We start from the raw sequence: 19,386 nt of genomic DNA on the forward strand, positions 1-19,386 counted from the left end.
ACAACTCACATGACCTCATACCTGACCCAATTACCACAACTATGAGCTATTTAATTATCTTTTTGACCGTGGTGTTTAATGAACACCTGCTACCGGCCACAAACTATACCATAATAATTAAGAATATAAGATGGTGTGTAGAAAAAAAATCTATCCACTTGGAATATTATCTTTTTTTTAAAAAAAAAGCTATTTTCATTCAATTGTTGAAAATTTGGCTCTAAAAAAATCGAGTATAAGGTACATGGTCTTAAGCAAACTTGCTCCAGCTCTTGATAAGGCGCTGCTCTTAAGATAACTCGCAGGTGGTGCTTATCACTCTAGGGAAAATGCCCATCTCAATCATAAAAAGCAACCATCTAAGCAGTCTTAGACAAGAAAAAAAAAGTTTTAAAAAAAAATAAAAAATTATTTAATAAACTGATTTTGGCCAATTTTATTTAAAAAAAAAAAAAGAATAATAAGAAATCAGTTCTTGTATACGAATCGTATAATTTTTAATGGCAGGCCTCCTGCTGTTACATGCCATTTTGTTTATGAGGAAGATTGTAAAAACAAGATTGATTAATATGTTAAAAATATGTATGAGAGTAGTCTTTGTGATTATCATAATTAAGCGAAGTGGTGTTAAAATTTGTTAGTTGTTTATGGATTTGTGCTGCTGTCTGCCTGTGTTCCATTATGTGTTTTTCAGTTTTAATCTGTACAAATGTTTCAATCATTCATTCATTCATTCATTCATGCAAACAAACTGATTGTCCACTATTATGTCGACATCATCTCCATCATCGTGTAAAGTGGCTCACTTATTTTTTCCTACATTCAACACCAAAGCAAATCCAATTGTTTTTGTTTTTGTTTTTAAGGGTTTTACGGCGCTTGCAACACATTAAGGTCATATCAGCGCCAGTAAAAAGGAAGAAAATGGGATAGTAAAAAGTTCTAGAATTACAATAAAAGCACCCAAGAAAAAGTAAGACATAGGGGAACTGGGAACAAATAGGGATCAGATGTAGATTCCAAGAGCATACCACCAATGCACTTAGTTTGAGATCACCTATAAGTCTCATCCAGACACAAGCACAAAATCCAACAAAGAGGAATACACTCAAATGCTTGCATTATACATTTAAAATAACAAATATAATAACACATAACAGAGAGATGATTTACAAGGAAAAAAATATCATCTCCCACAACAATAACTATGCATTTGACTGTTTTCCTCCCAGTCAAGGACTCCGGCCAGGGTTGGGACAAAACCGAGCAATCTCACACCAAGACAAAGACAGAAAGCATGTTGGAAAACAGATATAAGGGGATAGAAGACGCGGTAAGTACCTCCCTGCCCACTGTGGAGGTAGGGAACCCCACCCAGCAAATCCAATTCACACACGCACGCACACACACACACACACACACAGAAACACACATATATCCACGCACATTATAAAATCTCATACACACACACACACACACACAGCTGAAAGATAGTCAATGTAGAGATGCCAACATTACAAAGTAACATAAAAAATCTTCTTTTTTTTTTTTTTGAGAAAAAGAATGGAATTTCAAGATTTTAAAATCTATTATTATTGCAAAATGCAGGATTTAATCTTTCTGTTCAAGAAATGTCACTTTAAGGCAATTTAGAATGAGAATCAATTTGGTCATAAACCCATTTCTTAGAAAACATACCTATATCTTGTTTTAGTTTTCCACTAAAACTTAGTTACAAAAATTAAAATTCAAAGGAGAAAAATCCTGATTAATCAAACATGATCTCCGAAAATCTGTATATACTGATTAAAATTGTAATAGTACATGTTCATCAAATCATAAGTTCTCCCATTCCTCTTGTTGAAGCAACTGAACAAATTTCATCTTTTTAGAATCTTAGTTAAACCAAATGATAATGTTGACATCCCCGATTCTCCCTCTCTGACAACTGAGTCAATTCAATATTATTATGTATAATACATAGTTACACAATACAGCCTCGTACACCTCAAAGATCATACTTTTATCATGTTCTAAAATTACAACAATATATACAGTCTCCGCACTCACAAATTCAAACGTAAAAACCGTAAAAACCGTGAGTGGTAAAATTTCCATCATTTCTAAATTTTAAAAAAAATTAATTAAAAAAAAAAAAAAAAAAAAGAAATCACCACGATGAGAATGAATGAAAATGAATGAATGAATTTATTAATTATAAAGTATAAAATAAATAAGAGATTGATTTACTTTTTAAAAACAAACACATGTCTCTCTATAGTCAAATCAATGTCGTCCTCGCACATCTGTCGACCAGTCCGTTAATCAGTCAAGTCAGTCTTGTCTCTAAATTCATCCTCATCAACATCATCATCGTCACCACAATCGCTGTCATCGTTATTATTATTATATATATTTATATTATCACCACCACCAAAAACCGTCATTACGCAGTGTTCCCCCCTGCAGTCGCCCCAGGTCCTCCTCCATCCCCAGCCCCACTACCGCCAGCATTGTTGTCCATTGTGTTGTTGTTGTTTTGGCTGGTGCTACCACCTCGACTCCCGCCACTATTGTCAACCGCTGTGGTACCTGCGCCTCCTCCTTCGATGTGGGGAGGGATAAGAGTTGCATTCAGAGCTGGCGCAATGGCAAGTTCTGGGAGAGTAAAAGAGGAAAAAAAAAAAAAAAAAAAAAAAAACATGACAGCTAAAAATCTCTAGGACAGTGACAAGACCCCAATGATTTGCTGTTAACAAATTCTACAGATTTACAATATATGTGAGCAACTGCCTCTTTGTGGTATTATAATGTGAAATATTAGTCCTTATGGCCAATATAATATAATAATGAGTAATATCAGTAACTCACTCAACCCAAGAGATTTTTACTACTTTTCAAATTGGAAAAAATGTATTAAAATGAGCATACATAGATAGTTTTATTCAACTACCATTAACATGCAAAAACTAAAAACGTTAGCTTTGATACTACGCCTATAATTTGTCTCAGAAAAATGTAATAAATAGGTATGGGGTAAAAGTAACCTGGGTAAACTACAGATATAATCAGCGTTAGGGTTGAGTGAGTTAAAGAAAGTTATAATTCTCATCTTTTTTTGTTTCTTGTTTATGGGGTTAAACATCACTTGGGAAACTTTTAGGTCATTTCAGAGCCAGTTAAAATAGGATGATTAAATAGAAGAAAACAAAATTAATAGAGCAATTAAGCATCAAAGAAAGAAGTAAGACAAAGGGGAAAGCTTTGCTTTGCTATACTTAACTTTTAGGTTATTTCAGAGCCGGAAAAAACTTGTATGAGAAAGTAAAACAACAGAGATGAGTGCAACAGATCTCAAAAAGTAGATCCAAGAGCAACAAATCCTTGAAGCTTATTTGAAATAGCTAAAGTCCCATGCTAGTCCCATGCTGACACTTCTACAGGGTCCCCACCCAGGGAACACACTGAGATGGTTGCAAAATCAGCATCATAATCAAAAGTCTAACATTGTCACGACAAATAAACAATCAAGAGATGATTTACGAGGAAATAAATACCATCTCACACACAAAGATGAATCCATCTGTTTCCCTCTCAGCAAATGATTCCAAAAATAACCCAGAACAAAGATGCTGAGACACATGGAAAGTACAAATAATATAGGGGGACAGAAGAGATGGCAAAGCTGTGGTCAGATGAATTCATCAGCCCAGGGGTGGCCAATGTACACCCATCCTCGGGGAATTCCACCCAATGCCAAAGGGGGCCCGAGTTCAACAGATATCAGAAGTAGATCCATAATAATTCACAGTTAGAGCTAGTCTGAAACACATGAAAGTCCGATAATGCCACTGCTTAAAGATCTAAGAGAAAAGAGATACACCCAAATCGTTAGACAAAAAATATTTTCTCAAAGAAACTACCAACTACAAAATACATAATGGAGAAATGATTGACAAGGGGGAAAAAATATATTCTTAGACAAAAAATAAATTTATCTGACTTTCCCTCTATGGAAGACTTTGAACAGAACCCATGTGAAGCTAAATGATTTCATTTCAGTGAAAGAGCACAAAACCGCATGGGAAGCACAAATGATATGGGGAGATAAAAGAGAAAGCGTGACTGTAGATTTGAGAAGAATTCACAGAGCAAATACCATCCATCACCCCTACAATTTAAACTTTAATTCAATTTTCCCCCAATTTGGTTAATCCCACCATAATACCAGATTTAGGCTATGAATAACGCTACTGATACCAAAGATAAACACATGGACACTACAAAACTCTAAGCAGCAAATGGTAGAAAGTAACAACCAAATCAATAAATAAATTGGGAGTCGATTTCAAGACAAATGCCAACGAAGAATTTTTAGAAATATTTTGGCCCAACAAAATACAGTGAGCTGTATAACTATGTGTGAAACTGTTTAACTATAAACGAGACGCAGAAGGAGATGGCTAGGAGGCAACTGACTTTGCCAAGAACTGCACTCCAATGGATGACTTATGGCAAAAGATGAAGAGGTAGGCCCAAAGAAACCAGGAGATGATTCATGATGAAGAGCTTAAAAAGGCTGGCTTAACCTGGAATAATACCAGTATCCATGAAGCCGATGGAAGCCGAAAGGGAATTTCTTTCTTGGTAGATGCCTTATGCACCCCATGGCTAGATGAGGTTTAAGTAAGTAAACTAAATATGACTATAAAATATGGAACAGTGTACCAGATTCTGTTGTGAATGCAAAAACCCTAAATAGCTTCAAAAGCAGACTAGACAAATTTTGGTCAGAACAACATGTTTTGTACAATTATAAATGCGCTTTAGATTGTAAATCCAGAAGAAACTTAAAACACAAAGACGATGAAGCCTGGCGAAGAGGACCTTTTAGGACCTGTGCTGGAAACAATCCATAAGTATAAAAGGTGACGATGATTATTATCATCACCATCATTTGTATGGCCATTTCAATACAGAGGCATCTCACGGCAGTTTTATAAAAACATTTTAAAAAATAAAAATAGTTAAAGCTTACCTGTGCTGGTAAAATTAAATAAGAGAGGGAGCTCCCTTCCATTGGGAAGCCTTGTGCTGGGATCCCTCAATTCGTCAAAGAAAGCATGGGCACACGCCCCTAATGGGGTAATGCGTCCTGAAGGAGTGTATTCTAGCAGACGGCTCACCAATAAAATGGCCTCTGGGGGAGTGCGAGGACGGAAAACCTTGAAGAGAACAAAGAACTTCATGAATCCCATTTCCAAATTAGTAAACGAGTAGGCAACAAACATTATAAATACAACATGGCTCAATAAAATAATTTATTCCCCTCTCCTCCAAAAATACATATCAACAATGCAAAAAGGGTGGTTGCCATGGAAATGCACATCCACCATCTTGAATTAATTTGATAAAATATAAATTGTTCACTAAAAAAAGAAAAGAAACAGTTTCACCAATTTTTCCCTAAATTCATGGTTAGTATATCCGAATCTGGAGTTTTAAAAAATCTGTATAGAGGCAGAAAGTCTAAACAAAAAAACGAAAAAAATGATTTTTAAAAATAAGCAATTGAATTAAGACACCTGGTTTATTGACAAAGGGTCGTTGTTGTTCAACAAAGCAAACTTTTACATTCTTTGCTATATATAACTAAAATTTACTCAGGATTATTTTGTTCATCAAAAAAGGTTGAAATTAACTTTTTTTTCTGATAACTATCCAAATTTACCACATAATGTACAACCAATTTAACACCACACTTTATTGATTATTGGGAAAGGGATTGCTATCGATCTCAATTCCTGTCAAGGTTTTGTGGGGTTTTTTTTAAAACCCCTCTTTCCAGCCAGCATTGATTGAATACCTGGTTGAAAGTACTTTGTCATAGACCTACCCTATTATTTAAAGGTTAGTAAGCAATTGGAGGCTGGTTTTCCAAAACTCGTTAAGTCGATTTTTCTACTTTTGGAGATTTTCTATCCATGAGATAACTTGAAATGTAAAGTTTATTTCAAGCATCAAATGGTACAAGAATTTCCCTCGATTTGTGTGAATTTGAAGTTTAAATATGATAAAATAATAGACTGAATGAGAAATCTTAGGGGAAATAATCCTCAGTATCTCAAAAGGGAAAAAAAAAAACAGAGTAAGAGAGCTTTGGAAAACCACTCTTCAATTGGTTTCATCTTTTAAAAGCAACAGGATCCCGATAGCTCTCAGTTGGTAGAGCACTCGTCACACATGCAAAGGGACCAGAATCAATCCCAGGTAAAGTCAAAACAATTTTCTGACCCTCCTGTCCACCCTGACGAAAAGTACTTTGTGACAGACTAGCGTCCTATCCATAGGATAGCAATTGATATTGTCTATTTAAGACTATAAATTTCAACTACAGAGACTGAATGGCTCCGAATGTCGTTTTTTATTTTTAATCAATTCTTTTTAAATATATATATTAAATCAAGAACAGACAACAACCCATACCTTTGACCAAGGATGAGCTTTGATCTGAGGGAATTTGAACTCAGAGTAATTAGGGTTCATCTCTCTAATCTGCTCTCTTGTAGGAGTGCCAAGGACTTTGATGATCTCCACAAGCTGATCCACACCACTGTCACCAGGGAAGATGGGCTGACCTAGCAACAACTCTGCTAAGACGCAGCCCGCTGACCATACATCTAAGGGAGGGATGGAAACAGTTGACAGTAAAAGTGATGACAACACATTTCACTCCCAGAGATGTAAAATGCAAACTTGAAATTTTATCAGTCTATATCAACAGTCTCAACAAATAAATGACCTCAAGATCCTTTTTTTTTCAAATAGAGGCAGTGCTGCCAACCCTAGCCCATGCAATAGGCTTCAACAGTCATGATGTCAATTGCCTCGTAAAGACGTATAGTAACTTAGTAACTGGTTCTTAACTATCAGAACAATGACGGACGAGCGTAAAAGTGTATCCAGAGGAGAAAAACATTATAAATCTGATCACATCCTTTGACTTTTATACATTCTGATCACATGACATGTGAAAAAGTTCTAGCCAGCATGAAGAAACTAGTACCGATTTTCTTTGTTTAAAATCAAGCTGCTCATTGCTGGGCGGACGTGACATCAGACTATTGAATCCAATTGTGTACAATAAAGAGCCAAAATGAGTAAAATTTTGAAAAAAAGTGTACAATCATGAAAACAAAACAAAAAAATGAAAAGGCCTAAATCTGATGATGAACAAATAGACCATGCCAGCAATAGTATGATCAATATATAAATAATGAATAACCTTATTCTTTATTGATGACATAAGTATAACCCACTTTCAGAATCAAGGTATAAATCTGATGCGACCCAGCCAGATAATTTTTATTGAGCTCCTAACATAGACTTCTGGGTAATATTTTAAAAATCGAAGTGTTTAAGTACACTAAAAGAGTATATGATTTTTTGATAGTAGAAATCGAACACCGAATGTGATCCTCAGCATAATAAGTTCAGACGTACAATGAACGAAAATGCGCAAAAATAATTTTTAAAAAATAAAAGGTCGGCAGCATTGTATAGGTCTTATTACCCCCCCCCCCCCCCCCCCCCTTCCCCCTACCTCCAAATAAAAAAAAGAAAAAAAGAAAAAAAAAACCCAACAAAACAAATTGCACACATTAAACTTCCACATGGCAAAGTATTCAAGCAAAGGTCTAAGTTTTATTCCAGGGCACGGTCAAACCCCCCCCTTGGACCACTCTAGATTCTGTCAGAAAATTTACAAACATGTTGATCATTCAATTTCAAACTTCCATTGAAAAAAAAAACCTGCCTTACCGATTTGACACGTGTAGTCTGTGGCACCAAATATCAATTCAGGAGCTCGATAATAACGAGAACAGATGTAGGAAACATTGGGCTCCCCTCGTACTAATACTTTTGCACTGAAAAATACAATTTTTCGAAAATAAAGATTTCTTTTGCATAATCATAATTCCTTTGAGAAATAAATCAGAACAGACATGTTATAAAGTCAAGTGACGTTTTTGCCGGTATTAGAGATCATCAGAGGATTAAAATATATTCTATTAATTCAGAGCTTAAACAATGTTTAATCACCACGATCTTTCCAACTTTTATCAATCCTATCAAATTTAAAATATTTACTTTTATTTTCAAGTTTTATTACATGATGAATAGATTCAAAAATGGTATACAAAAGATCATTCACAAAAATCTAAGATTTAATGGAATTGCACCCTATCTTCGATTTTGGCTCATATCTCAAATCAAAGCTTGCCGCAACCTTCTAGGTTTTCTCTGCCAGCCTCACATATGCTTAAAGCATAGCTGCCGGTGAGAAATTTCAAAACTGGATAAAAGTTTCACGAAAATTAAAACCTCTAAAAAATTATGTGTGCTCTTCCATTACATATCTGCCTCAATTCAAAATGAAACACATTTCACATAAAGTCTAAAGTCTCTTTGGGCAGACCACTAAAAGTCAGTAAAAAATATCAGAAAAATCTTTCAGCTATGCATAGTTTTTTTTTGGAGATATATGCATGATGGCGGGAATCACCATCAATATCCAAAAGATGAGAAGCCAGTTTAACGGAATAACAGAATTGCACGATCAAAATAGTGGAAATCTGCTAATTAGCAGACATCTGGCAGCTAAGTTAAAAAGTAGAGAACCTGCTTCAGTCTTACCTTCCAAAATCACAGAGTTTAAGGATGCCGGTCTCCGGGTCCAGCAGAAGGTTCTGAGGTTTGATGTCCCGGTGACACACGCCTTGAGAGTGGATGTAGGCCAGACTACGAAACAGCTGGTACATGTACAACTGCAATCAAGATTGAAACAAAATAGACATCAAATAGCTTGAAATTGAAAACCACAATTTAATTCTTGACCAACCCGAATGGAAATTGAACAAAAGGCTTCTTCAACTGTCCACTCATGTAAACAAATGAGTTAAGCAAGATCAAGACATATTAGGGCCAAATGGTACAGTATCATATCTAGTAATACAATCTAGTGCTGTTGAGTTTGGTAAAATAACCTGGCCACTGCATAGTGTCGTTTTATATAAAAAATGCCCAAATTGTGAAATGATCCATATAAAGATAGCTAAATCAATAAATAGATGCATAAATAGCAAATTAAAGCTTTGTGAGTCTGAGATGGAGGCATCAAAATCCATAAAATTTGAGTCGGATGATGAAACTGGAATTTCTGAACACTGATTGCATGCGATTACAGGTTGATTAATTTTGTGCAAGTCTGTATGATAATATACACAAACATAGAGTTGAAGAGAAAAATATGCTCAATTCTCATAATTTTGATGTCAAGCATTCCGAGCACATTAGAAACTCCCATTGAGGTTATATGCTTTTAATCAAACCACTGCATCAAATGTAGATATGATATATAAAATATGAATGTTTCTGGATTTCATTTTAGCAGTACAACTTCACGATGAAATTTTCACATGGCATTAATACAAGAATTCTTATACATTTATTTTGATAAACAAAACCTGACTGGAGTATATACTTACCTTTATGTACAATATAGGTATAGTCTGTTTTGATTTACTATAATGCCTAGCCACCCTGTATACTGTTTCTGGTACAAACTCTAAGACCAGATTAAGAAATACTTCATCTTTCTGAAAAAAAAAAAAAAAAAGAAAAGAAAACATTTCATTTAACCAAATAAAAATATTTTCACTCTTTAAAGATTCTTTAAACATAGCATCTATTCTCATCACTCTTAATAAAAACTTAATAAAAATTTTGTAAAAACATTCTTTTTAAAATCACCATAATATTTAATATGAATAATATTATAATACCCTAATATGAATATATATTGGTGGTATAGCTTATTCAAGGACACAACAAATTCAAGTAATCCGATATTCAACAAAGTTTGTTAAGGAACAGTCCGTCCTTGGGAATCCACACTTAATGGAAACATACTTTTTTTCAAAGCCGTATTTTACCTCAGTTTTGCGGGGGAAAAATTGAAGCTGCGGGGGAAAAATTGAAACTGATTATTCAGGAATCTGCTCAAATGATACAAAATTATTAAATAAACATATTTCTTATAATTTTTCCAAGTATTTTTTTTTTTTTGAAATAACCAGAGCTGGATTCTACTAGTTTTGCAGAGGGCAAAAAATTGTACATGCTTATTCAGGAAATTATGCAATATTATTAAATCAAATAAGTTCATCATTGTTTCCAGGTAATGCCCTAAACCAAAATTAGACTGTTGTAAAATAAGGATTATCTCAAAATTAAAAGCACTGACCTATTATAATTTATATTTTTCATATGTTCATCACTTCAATATTTAACGGCAGATTACCCTATTACATGAAAGACTTTTATCAGTTATTCTTGCGTCAGACTTGATGCTTAAAAATAATGAAACACTCACTATGAAAGGACTCTGAGATTAGTCGTATTACTTGTGCAAAATATATCTAAATTATCAAAAAACAAATTTTAAAAAACAAAAAAACGGGATTTTAAAAAGCTTGCCACAATTATTTCAAGGCAATAAAAACTTTTAATACAAAAAAAAAAAAAAACAGGTAAAAATCCCCGAAAAAAAAAAAAAAAAAAATGGAAAGTGGCAATTCTGGTAATGAGCAATTAATTTAACTAATTGTAATGGTAGAGTACAATTTAATTCTAAGAGACTCAAAAAAAAAAAAAAAAAAAGCAAACAAATATGCATCATTGCATAATGAAACGCTGTATGGTCAAGTGGATAAGACATTGTCATTGCACTAAAACCTAGAACCCGTTTTTATGCCCTGCGTCTTCATAGCAAAGGCACTTAACCCAATGCTCATTTTTAAAGTCAACTACGTACTTTAATTTTCAGATGGAATGAATGACAATAATCTATTACTATTGTTTTATATTATTATATATGTCCATTTATATTCACATAGTTTCCAACACATAATGCCAATTTATCAGGATTAAACAATGATAAAATGCAGGGTTTTTACTTCAAAATTGCAATAGAAATCATTATTATACAAAAATTCTTTAAAAAAGTCATATTATAATTCCTCATTCGTTTTGATGCGTTAAGATGAGAGATGTCAGCTCTGTAATCATTTCCTGGAGTTTTTCAATCTGATCACAAAGATAAATTAATTTGAATATGTCCAAATTAAAATTTGTAAACAATCTTACCTTCTCTCCAGATGAATAAAAAAAGTACTTGAGCTTGACTATATTTTGGTGTTCCAACTTGCGCATGATCTGAAGTTCTCGATTCTAAAAATAAAGATAAAGAAAAATACCAAATCATGCTAGTTTAGTGTAGGGTAGCAATTTTTTTTTCAAATCTAAAATATCTTTTAAAAAAAAAAAAAATCTATCTCAACTCCCACAGCCATTTCTGGCCCATTTCCATTTTAATTATATATACTCCTTGAGCTCATATCACCTTTAACAGTAAATTTAAAAGCTCTTATTTAAATGGAGGGGGGGGGGGGGGGGGGGGGTGTGCTCACAATCACCAAACACCACACCATCAGAAGTCTTGATCAAACTGAACATGTGTAAAATTCGTCTCATAATTTCATGAAATAGATTCAATCAAACATAAACTTGATAATTATGATAATATCAATTTTTTTTTTTTTTTAAAAGACAAATGAACATTCATTTCTTTGTCTGAGATTAACGTTGTAGAAACCACTACTGAAATAATGATGGATTGGTGGTGAAAAAAAAACTTCTTTTACAATGGATCAAACTCATATTCTTTTAAATTCGAAATCAAATTATGGTCTAACTGTGCAAATTAATAAAGTGATGATAATAAATATGTTTTTATAATTAAAACATAAATCACACACACACTCACCTTAAATCTTTTATCTTGCAAGACTTTCTTGATAGCTACCAGATCTCCAGTTTCCGTCAACTTTGCCTGGTAGACCACACCAAATGACCCGTTTCCAATGACTTTGGCATCTGTATAACTGACCTCCTGGGGTCTATCAGATCCCTGCCCTGCTGTGGCCAGGACTGTTGTGACTTTATTGCCATCTTTGCCTTTGGGGTAAAACATAAATAAAAATTACAGAAACATCTGTAAACAGACCCCACTTTCAAAAAAACTCAACGTATTAAGAAACTATGGAATAATTTCTATAGTTAGGGATGGTTTCTTCTTAATTTTTCCTATTTACAAAATGCCTCATTTAACCATGCATATATTAACTAGTGCTAGTTTAAGTGTAATAATCATTTATGAAAAATATTAAATTTCACTTTTGAGTGCATATCAGAACTGCATTTAAATTAAATGCGATATAGTGTACAACTTAGCTTGGAATGGTGCTATTTCAATAATTTCCTTATCTTTACTATTGTAAAATTGCTTCTCTCATCGTCACAAATTAGCATCAATATTTTAAAATATATTACACATAATTAACAAAGAGGAAAAAAATAAAAAAGAGAATTAGAAGTGAACAACAAAACAAAGTCATTTTTCTTTTTAAAATGATGAAGGATATGGTGGTACTTATATTAATAACGAGTAATAGTAATAAATGATTTTTGCTCTGGTTGAATTGGGGTAGATAAATAAAATAAACAATGAAAGTTTTAATATATGCTCTGACTACACATTATGTGTATTTAAAAAATATTTAACGTAATGAAGTATCTGTTAAAATATTATTATACATGTCATTAAATGATCACAATAACAAATGAATACGTAAAAATTTAATAAAGCAGGCCTGTCTACATAAAATAAAGGCAGCTAATATGATAAAATACACGATTATACAGCAGATGTTAAAGCAGTGATAAACCAAATACCTATTTAATTGAAACAGAATAAATCATTTCATGGCAAAGTATCACTGCACACCCATTTTAAAAGGACAAATTCTGCCATAATTGCAAGGCAGTATTTTAAAGTTTTCATTATTTTCTCTGTGAATTTTGTCTGCAGATATCCATGCAGAAAATAAAAAAGGTCTGATTCATTTCATATAATCCCACCCTTCACGACTACACTAATCATCTAAAGCCACTGCACATCAGTGAATAGTCCATTACTCCAATTCAATCGCTACTCTCAGTGCTGCCAACCCTAGCCCATGTAAATGTGTACAATGGAGAGCCAAAATGAGTAAGATTTTGAAAAAATGCGTACAATTCTGTAAAATCGATAACTAGCACTAAAGCTGATAATGGGCAATTAGACCATGATAGCAATGATATAATTAATATTTAAAATAATGAATACGCTTACACTTTATAGATGATAAATAGTATCAATTTCCAGATCCATATATAATTCTGATGGGTCAAGAAACATTAAGTGTTTAAGGACACCAAAAAGTGCATTAATGCTAAAAATGCTTAAATAATAGAAATTTAATTATGCGTACAATCCTCAGAAAAAATGTGTACAATGAATGAAAATGCGTAAAAGTACGCATTTTTTACGTAAGGTTGGCACCACTGTACTCTGCCGTACTTTGGAAAAACATGTTTTTAAAATGTCGGCCACAAAACTTGTCCTTATCTTGGCGAAAACTTTCAAACCTAAGACTTGGCAAAGTCCCAGGTTTAAGAGGTTTTTTTTTTTGCCAAGATGACGGTCATTTAAATCAATCAATATTGGACGGATGAGTTTTTGGACCAAAATTATAGATACATATTTTTCCAGAGTAAGGCAGACCTGTCCATCCAATTTTCTCTTTCTCTCATCCCTTTGAGTCATGAAAGGAATGAAATAAAGGGTTAATTAAGAAATGAATTTGGAATAACATTCAATTTACGATTTCAAAAGATATTATGTCAGCATAGAATTATGTGAATAGGAGTTCTGCGTTTATTCCTGTGTGAGCAAAATTGTACATTTGTCTGAATTCATGAGAAAAGAAAAGAACAGAAAAAACAGGGGACATGAGAGAGAGAGAGAGAGAGAGAGAGAGAGAGAGAGAGAGAGAGAGAGAGAGAGAGAGAGAGAGAGAGAGAGAGAGAGAGAGAGACAGACAGACAGACAGAGAGAGAGTGAGAGAGAGTGGGGTGGGGGGAGAAGGGAGTTCAAGGGGTCACTGAACTGAAAAATTCATGTATGAACTTAAGATCGAGATGAAACTGAAATTGTCCTTGTCTGTGAATTATTCTATTGTATTCTATTTTCTATTGAAAAGTAATGACTATGACTGTGCAAAAATATTGTGTTTGCAAAGTTTCAACACAAAAAGACATCAATTACCAATACTAAGCTATTTTGAAAAACCATGGAAGGATGTTCAGTTTTAATCACTGTCCGAGTTGAATAATGAAAAATAATTAATCATACAGATGAATGAAAAATAAGTCTTGCCACCTATAAAATGGCCAGAATAGAATTGAAAAAAAAGTGCAGTGTCAACTTTGTACAAATATTTTCATTACATTTTTTTGAAAAACTACTATTTTTCAAGTCAGCCTCTCAGTTGTTGTTGTTTTTTTTTTAGTAATTTGTAATTATTTCCTTCTGAGAAACCAGCGAAAGCTAAGTCTTCAAATTCTTTACATTTCTTACTATCCACTTCTTTCCTGGGTTAAAACATAAAATGAACCTTTGTCACAACCTAGTTATATATGTTCATAATAGAAGGCAAATTAAGATGCAGGGGAGGAAGGGGAGAAGGGGAGAAGGAGAAGGTGGAACTGGTGGTGGCTATGTATGCCAACTATTGTTTCCTTTTTTTTTTTTTTTAACTTAAACGATTTCCCACTAACATGGTATTTAAATAATCACCACAATACAAGGCTATACATACAATCCACCTACTTCTACAACTACTAAATAACAAAAGCAAGTTACTAATTGACCAATCAAAAACTGCCACCCATAATCTTTTAAATTTCTATAGAACAATCATTTCCTTCAATCAATATAAAACTAAAGCCATTTAGAGCAATAAGGCTCATTGAGCCAGAATTCGTCCGTTTCTGTAGCCTTAGGTAGACTGCTGTTACAATCCTGAGTATAGGTTTACCCCCACAAACTTCCCCATCTGCCCAGCAGTCAAGGGGTAGCTGGATCTGTAACTGTAAGTCATGAGTACTTTGTGATAGACTAGCGTACTATCCAAGGCGAATGCTACCATCTGTTCAACACTTCAAAACTCCTGCATACTGTGCATACTATGAAAATTCTGAAAAGAGTTTGCATTATCCCACTATATTATTTCAATCACTTTTTTTTTTAACTAGCCTTTTCAATTGCCATATGACCAATGAAGCTAGATTTTATCCCATTTTCCACATAAAACTGACAATTGCTTCCCAACTTGTACATAGGATGCTGGTCTATATAACAGAGTACTTTCCACCAAGCTCAGAGACCCAGCTTGCCTAATCACAATTAGAGAGAGAGAGAAAGAGAGAGAGAGAGAGAGAGAGAGAGAGAGAGAAAGAGAGAGAGAGAGAGAGAGGGTGGGTGGGTGGGGGGGGGGGGGGAATCACTGCTCTCAGGATCAATATAAGACCCTGCTTATATAAGGCCCCCTTTCATTTTAAAGACAACATTAAACATGATGATGAATGGATTACATTAAGTTCTTAAAAGCAGAATATTTGTTGTTGATTTTCACATTATCATTAAAATTTGATATAGATAAAGATATGAGTACAATTGCTGCTATGGAATAAATAGAGGAATTGCAGTATAGATTCCAGAACTACCATTTATTTGACTGTTGACATAAAAAAAAAAAAAAAAATTAATATTATCATTACTTCTAGTTTCTATCCTTATCTATGGGAACAGAAAATCAATGTTAATAGGGAAAAGCTGAATGGACAATACAGGGATACCTGATACTGCTAAAAATTTAAGTTTGGTGCAAAGCTATGAACTCAATTTAGTCATTAGTATATTGCAACTCATATTATAAGCATGTAACCCGAAATTATCCATCCATTTGATCATTTCTTCTAAAAAAACAAAAACATTATGGATTGCATTTTATTCTGCAGGAAACTTCTAGACTACAAGAAATGTACATTATATCGCACTTTTGTTAAGCGCTGACTACAGGTAGGAAATTTAATATTGCTACAGTTAATAATAAGAAGAGAAAAGATTCAACTCATGAAAACTACTGACAATGTAGACAATATGATACAACACGCATGTTAAAATGGAGCAAAATGATGTGGTTGGGATTATAACAGGATATATTCATGATATGAAAAAATACAACAAATAAAAGGAAAAATGGAGAAAAAAAATTAAATAACTGAAGGGAGGTGAAAAAAAAGGCAATTTACATTACACAATATTATGTGAATAACTTGAAAAAATATATATATAATCTAGATCGTAGTGATGGCAGCTGCACCACAACTACAATCACCACTACTACTGCTAATAAAGGTTATTGAATATTAATGACAGCAGGGAAAATGAAACGTTAAAACAGGCTTCACTTTGGAATTAAACAGGAAATAAAAAGATATACTAAAATAGAACATCAATAGAAGTAAAATTTGAATAGAAAAATGAGAACCTTTCTTGAGACAATCAGTCGGATGGCAAAAACAACCTGTCTAATGATAATGATGACAGCAGCATCATACATAGAATTCAGAAAATGTTTGAGATCATTATTTTTTCCGAGGCGGTAAATAAAACAGAGTGACTGATAAACACAAACGTAGATTTCCCATGTCAGCTCTCTTAATGCTTATTCCCCCCTTTTCCCCAATAACTTTAATAATAATAAAAATTCTCTCAAGCTCCCACTTTTAATGTAACCTAATTTCTATCTTTAAAAAGACAATATCCAAACCTTTCTTCTCAATAAAAAATCAATTTGAAATAAGCATTGCAGTGGTATTAAGCATATTTTCATTTTTCCTCTCCAAAATTTTTTGTGTGCATATTTTGACATTTCTGGATTGTAGTTAAATATCCTATTATAATTATGTTAATTAATGATAAATAATGCTGGAATCAACCTTACAAGTACCATCAGTAAATGCAAGTAGCAAAAGAGTTCCTATATTAAGTGATGCAACTGATGTACAGAGCAGTCTTGGGTAAAATAATGAGGCAATTCCTCAAGGTACAATAAAATATTTTGGCTTTGGCTTTTAAACATTCCTTCGGCTCTCTTTTTATCTTACAATTTTATGTCATTATTCATATGACTTTCTTTTTCACCCAGTCTTCCTCAAATAATGGAAATTCATACAGAATATGATTTGAATTTGATATCAGAGAATGAGAACCGACTACCAACCACTGAATCATATTAAGGCTATGACGTCCAATGCCATGCCCATTCGATATATTCTGTAACATTTTTTTCTCTTACATTATTTGATATACTTAGACCAAACATCTCAGTCTTATCCATTTCCATAACTTAAGTCAAAAAAACTGTCCTTATGACTATATCCTATAGTATAGGTGCAAAGTGGATATTCGGAAAAGTCTGAATAATCTCCAATAGCTACTCTGAAACTCCAATGAGTGTGCGCAACCACAGGAGGATATCGGGGGGATGCAGTGAGCAGAAGGTGAACTGATAGAAGAGGAGTTCAAAAGGAATTTTGCTTTGCCGACATCTGACTGATAGCCTTAGGACTGTAGAAGGATTGTTGCTCGTGTAACTCTTATCGGAATATGTATTATTTTGTCCTGATTTTGTCTGAACATCATTTATCTCCAATGGCTATTCTGAAACTCCAATGAGTGTGCGCAATCATCGGAGGATATCGGGGGGACACAGTGAGCAGAAGGTGAACTGATAGAAAAGCTTTTCCTTTAGAAGACCACTACCACTGTAACTTTGACTGATTGTTGTTCCCTTTGAAGGGTTTTACTTGATTTCTAACTGGACTTCCACTTGATCAATGATTTTGTCTTTCTCATCAACTAAAGCGGGTTTAGATAACCCATTGACAATTGCTATTCAGTTACTACACTATATTGTTATTTTCATTTGAATCGATGTAATTTTCAATTATAAAAATAAATTGAAATAAAAAAATATAATGCTATGTGTTCTGATTGCCGTATCCCTGTTTGATTTTGTGTAGGATTTCAGATTTTGCAACTTGTTCATTTTGTGGTCACCAATACTTTTCTTCGCGTCAAAAAAGTTCGCAGATTATAAAAATAGAAATCGAGGAAGGCCAAGGTCGAATTGCCAATCCGCCTCACATCTAGTACACCAGGTGCTTAGGATTTTGTGTCCGGATAGCCATGGAAGACTAGTCAGACTAGAGTCCAACTGGCCCAACCTAGTCAAATAGGTAGGTATGTAGTGTGGTTGGATTTTAGATCTTATGAATAAGCTTACTCAACTCTATGCTAGATTATCCAGGTTCCAATCTTTAAAAAATTGTCTTCTACAGACCAGAAGTAGAAGAAGCAGATTAATAAAGAAACACTCTAGACCTAACCGAATTACAGTTTAGTCACTCACTGTCACAGTCACATCACATTACAGAGTTTTTACTGTCCTGACAGTTACTGTTTGTTACTACTTGTGTTGAGATTGAGTCTGAGACGTTACTTTTTTACATTTAAATTCATTTACAATTACAAATCAAATCCTACTCCTACTCTTACCCAACATTCCATTATAGTTTTAGTGTGATCGTGTTTTAAAAATAAAAATGTTCATATCCCTATCACAACAAAAATTGAGTCATTTTACAAGCATTTCGTTTCTTCTTTCTCAAAAGAAATAGCGTTTAGTGAATCAAATTATCAGCTTAGTATTCAATAGAATTTTAGGTTTCTACGTTCATGTGACCGCCATTTTGATTGTCTCAACAGCATGGCTGACCTGAAAAATGTCAGCACTTACTGATGGTTCTCATCCCTCCAAATGGTGCGTTTTGTCCAGATTTTCCACCTTCAGCAAACGATGTTGTCCTTGGTCGACCGCTCATTCTAGTCCAACTCTAAATTCTATCTGAAGTCCTCCTTCGAAAAAACAACGGTTGCTGTCACATCTCATGAGAACTGAACTAAGGAGGGAGCAACGTAGCTGAATAGTGAAATGATAAATAAACGCCAGAGTATTATGGCATATTACAGGACAGTCTGTCTATAGATATTTCATAGGTTCAATGTACACCACCATAAAATTAACAATCAATTGACAACTTGAATTATAAGAACAAGAATAATCCGCTTTGTTTCCCAACCCACTGTATCTAATGGCCGACATTACAGTTCCGCTGAGTACAAATTGATGCATAGAATTACCGTAAATAATTTAAATAAATGTTTTTTCATGGATAATTAAATGCTTATTTTGTTTTCTTGATTGTGTAAGCAAACTCTATACTCTCAAAATTTAAGTCTCATTTTAATTCCAT

At 33.7% G+C, this 19,386-nt stretch overlaps 1 protein-coding gene across 2 annotated transcripts; it reads right to left on the bottom strand.

Annotated features, from left to right (window-relative positions):
* Positions 1-846: 846 nt before the first annotated feature.
* LOC144959995 (glycogen synthase kinase-3 beta-like) lies at positions 847-19,263 on the bottom strand. 2 transcript variants are annotated; one of them, XM_078892916.1, is made up of 9 exons: positions 18,918-19,263; positions 11,888-12,078; positions 11,209-11,292; positions 9,549-9,659; positions 8,698-8,828; positions 7,822-7,928; positions 6,487-6,680; positions 5,039-5,225; positions 847-2,658 (listed from the first exon to the last, which is right to left on the bottom strand). In XM_078892916.1, the coding sequence occupies exons 1-9, from the start codon at positions 18,952-18,954 to the stop codon at positions 2,447-2,449; spliced, it is 1,254 nt and encodes a 417-aa protein (XP_078749042.1). In that variant the 5' UTR covers positions 18,955-19,263; the 3' UTR covers positions 847-2,446. The 2 variants fall into 2 exon arrangements, with proteins under 2 accessions (XP_078749042.1, XP_078749041.1); XM_078892915.1 differs by having other exon boundaries at positions 1,540-2,658; positions 18,870-19,263.
* Positions 19,264-19,386: the final 123 nt, after the last annotated feature.

This window comes from Berghia stephanieae, chromosome 14 (assembly GCF_034508935.2).
Source record: "Berghia stephanieae isolate SIO BIC M18660-M18661 chromosome 14, UCSD_Bste_1.3, whole genome shotgun sequence".
NCBI lineage: Eukaryota > Metazoa > Mollusca > Gastropoda > Nudibranchia > Aeolidiidae > Berghia > Berghia stephanieae.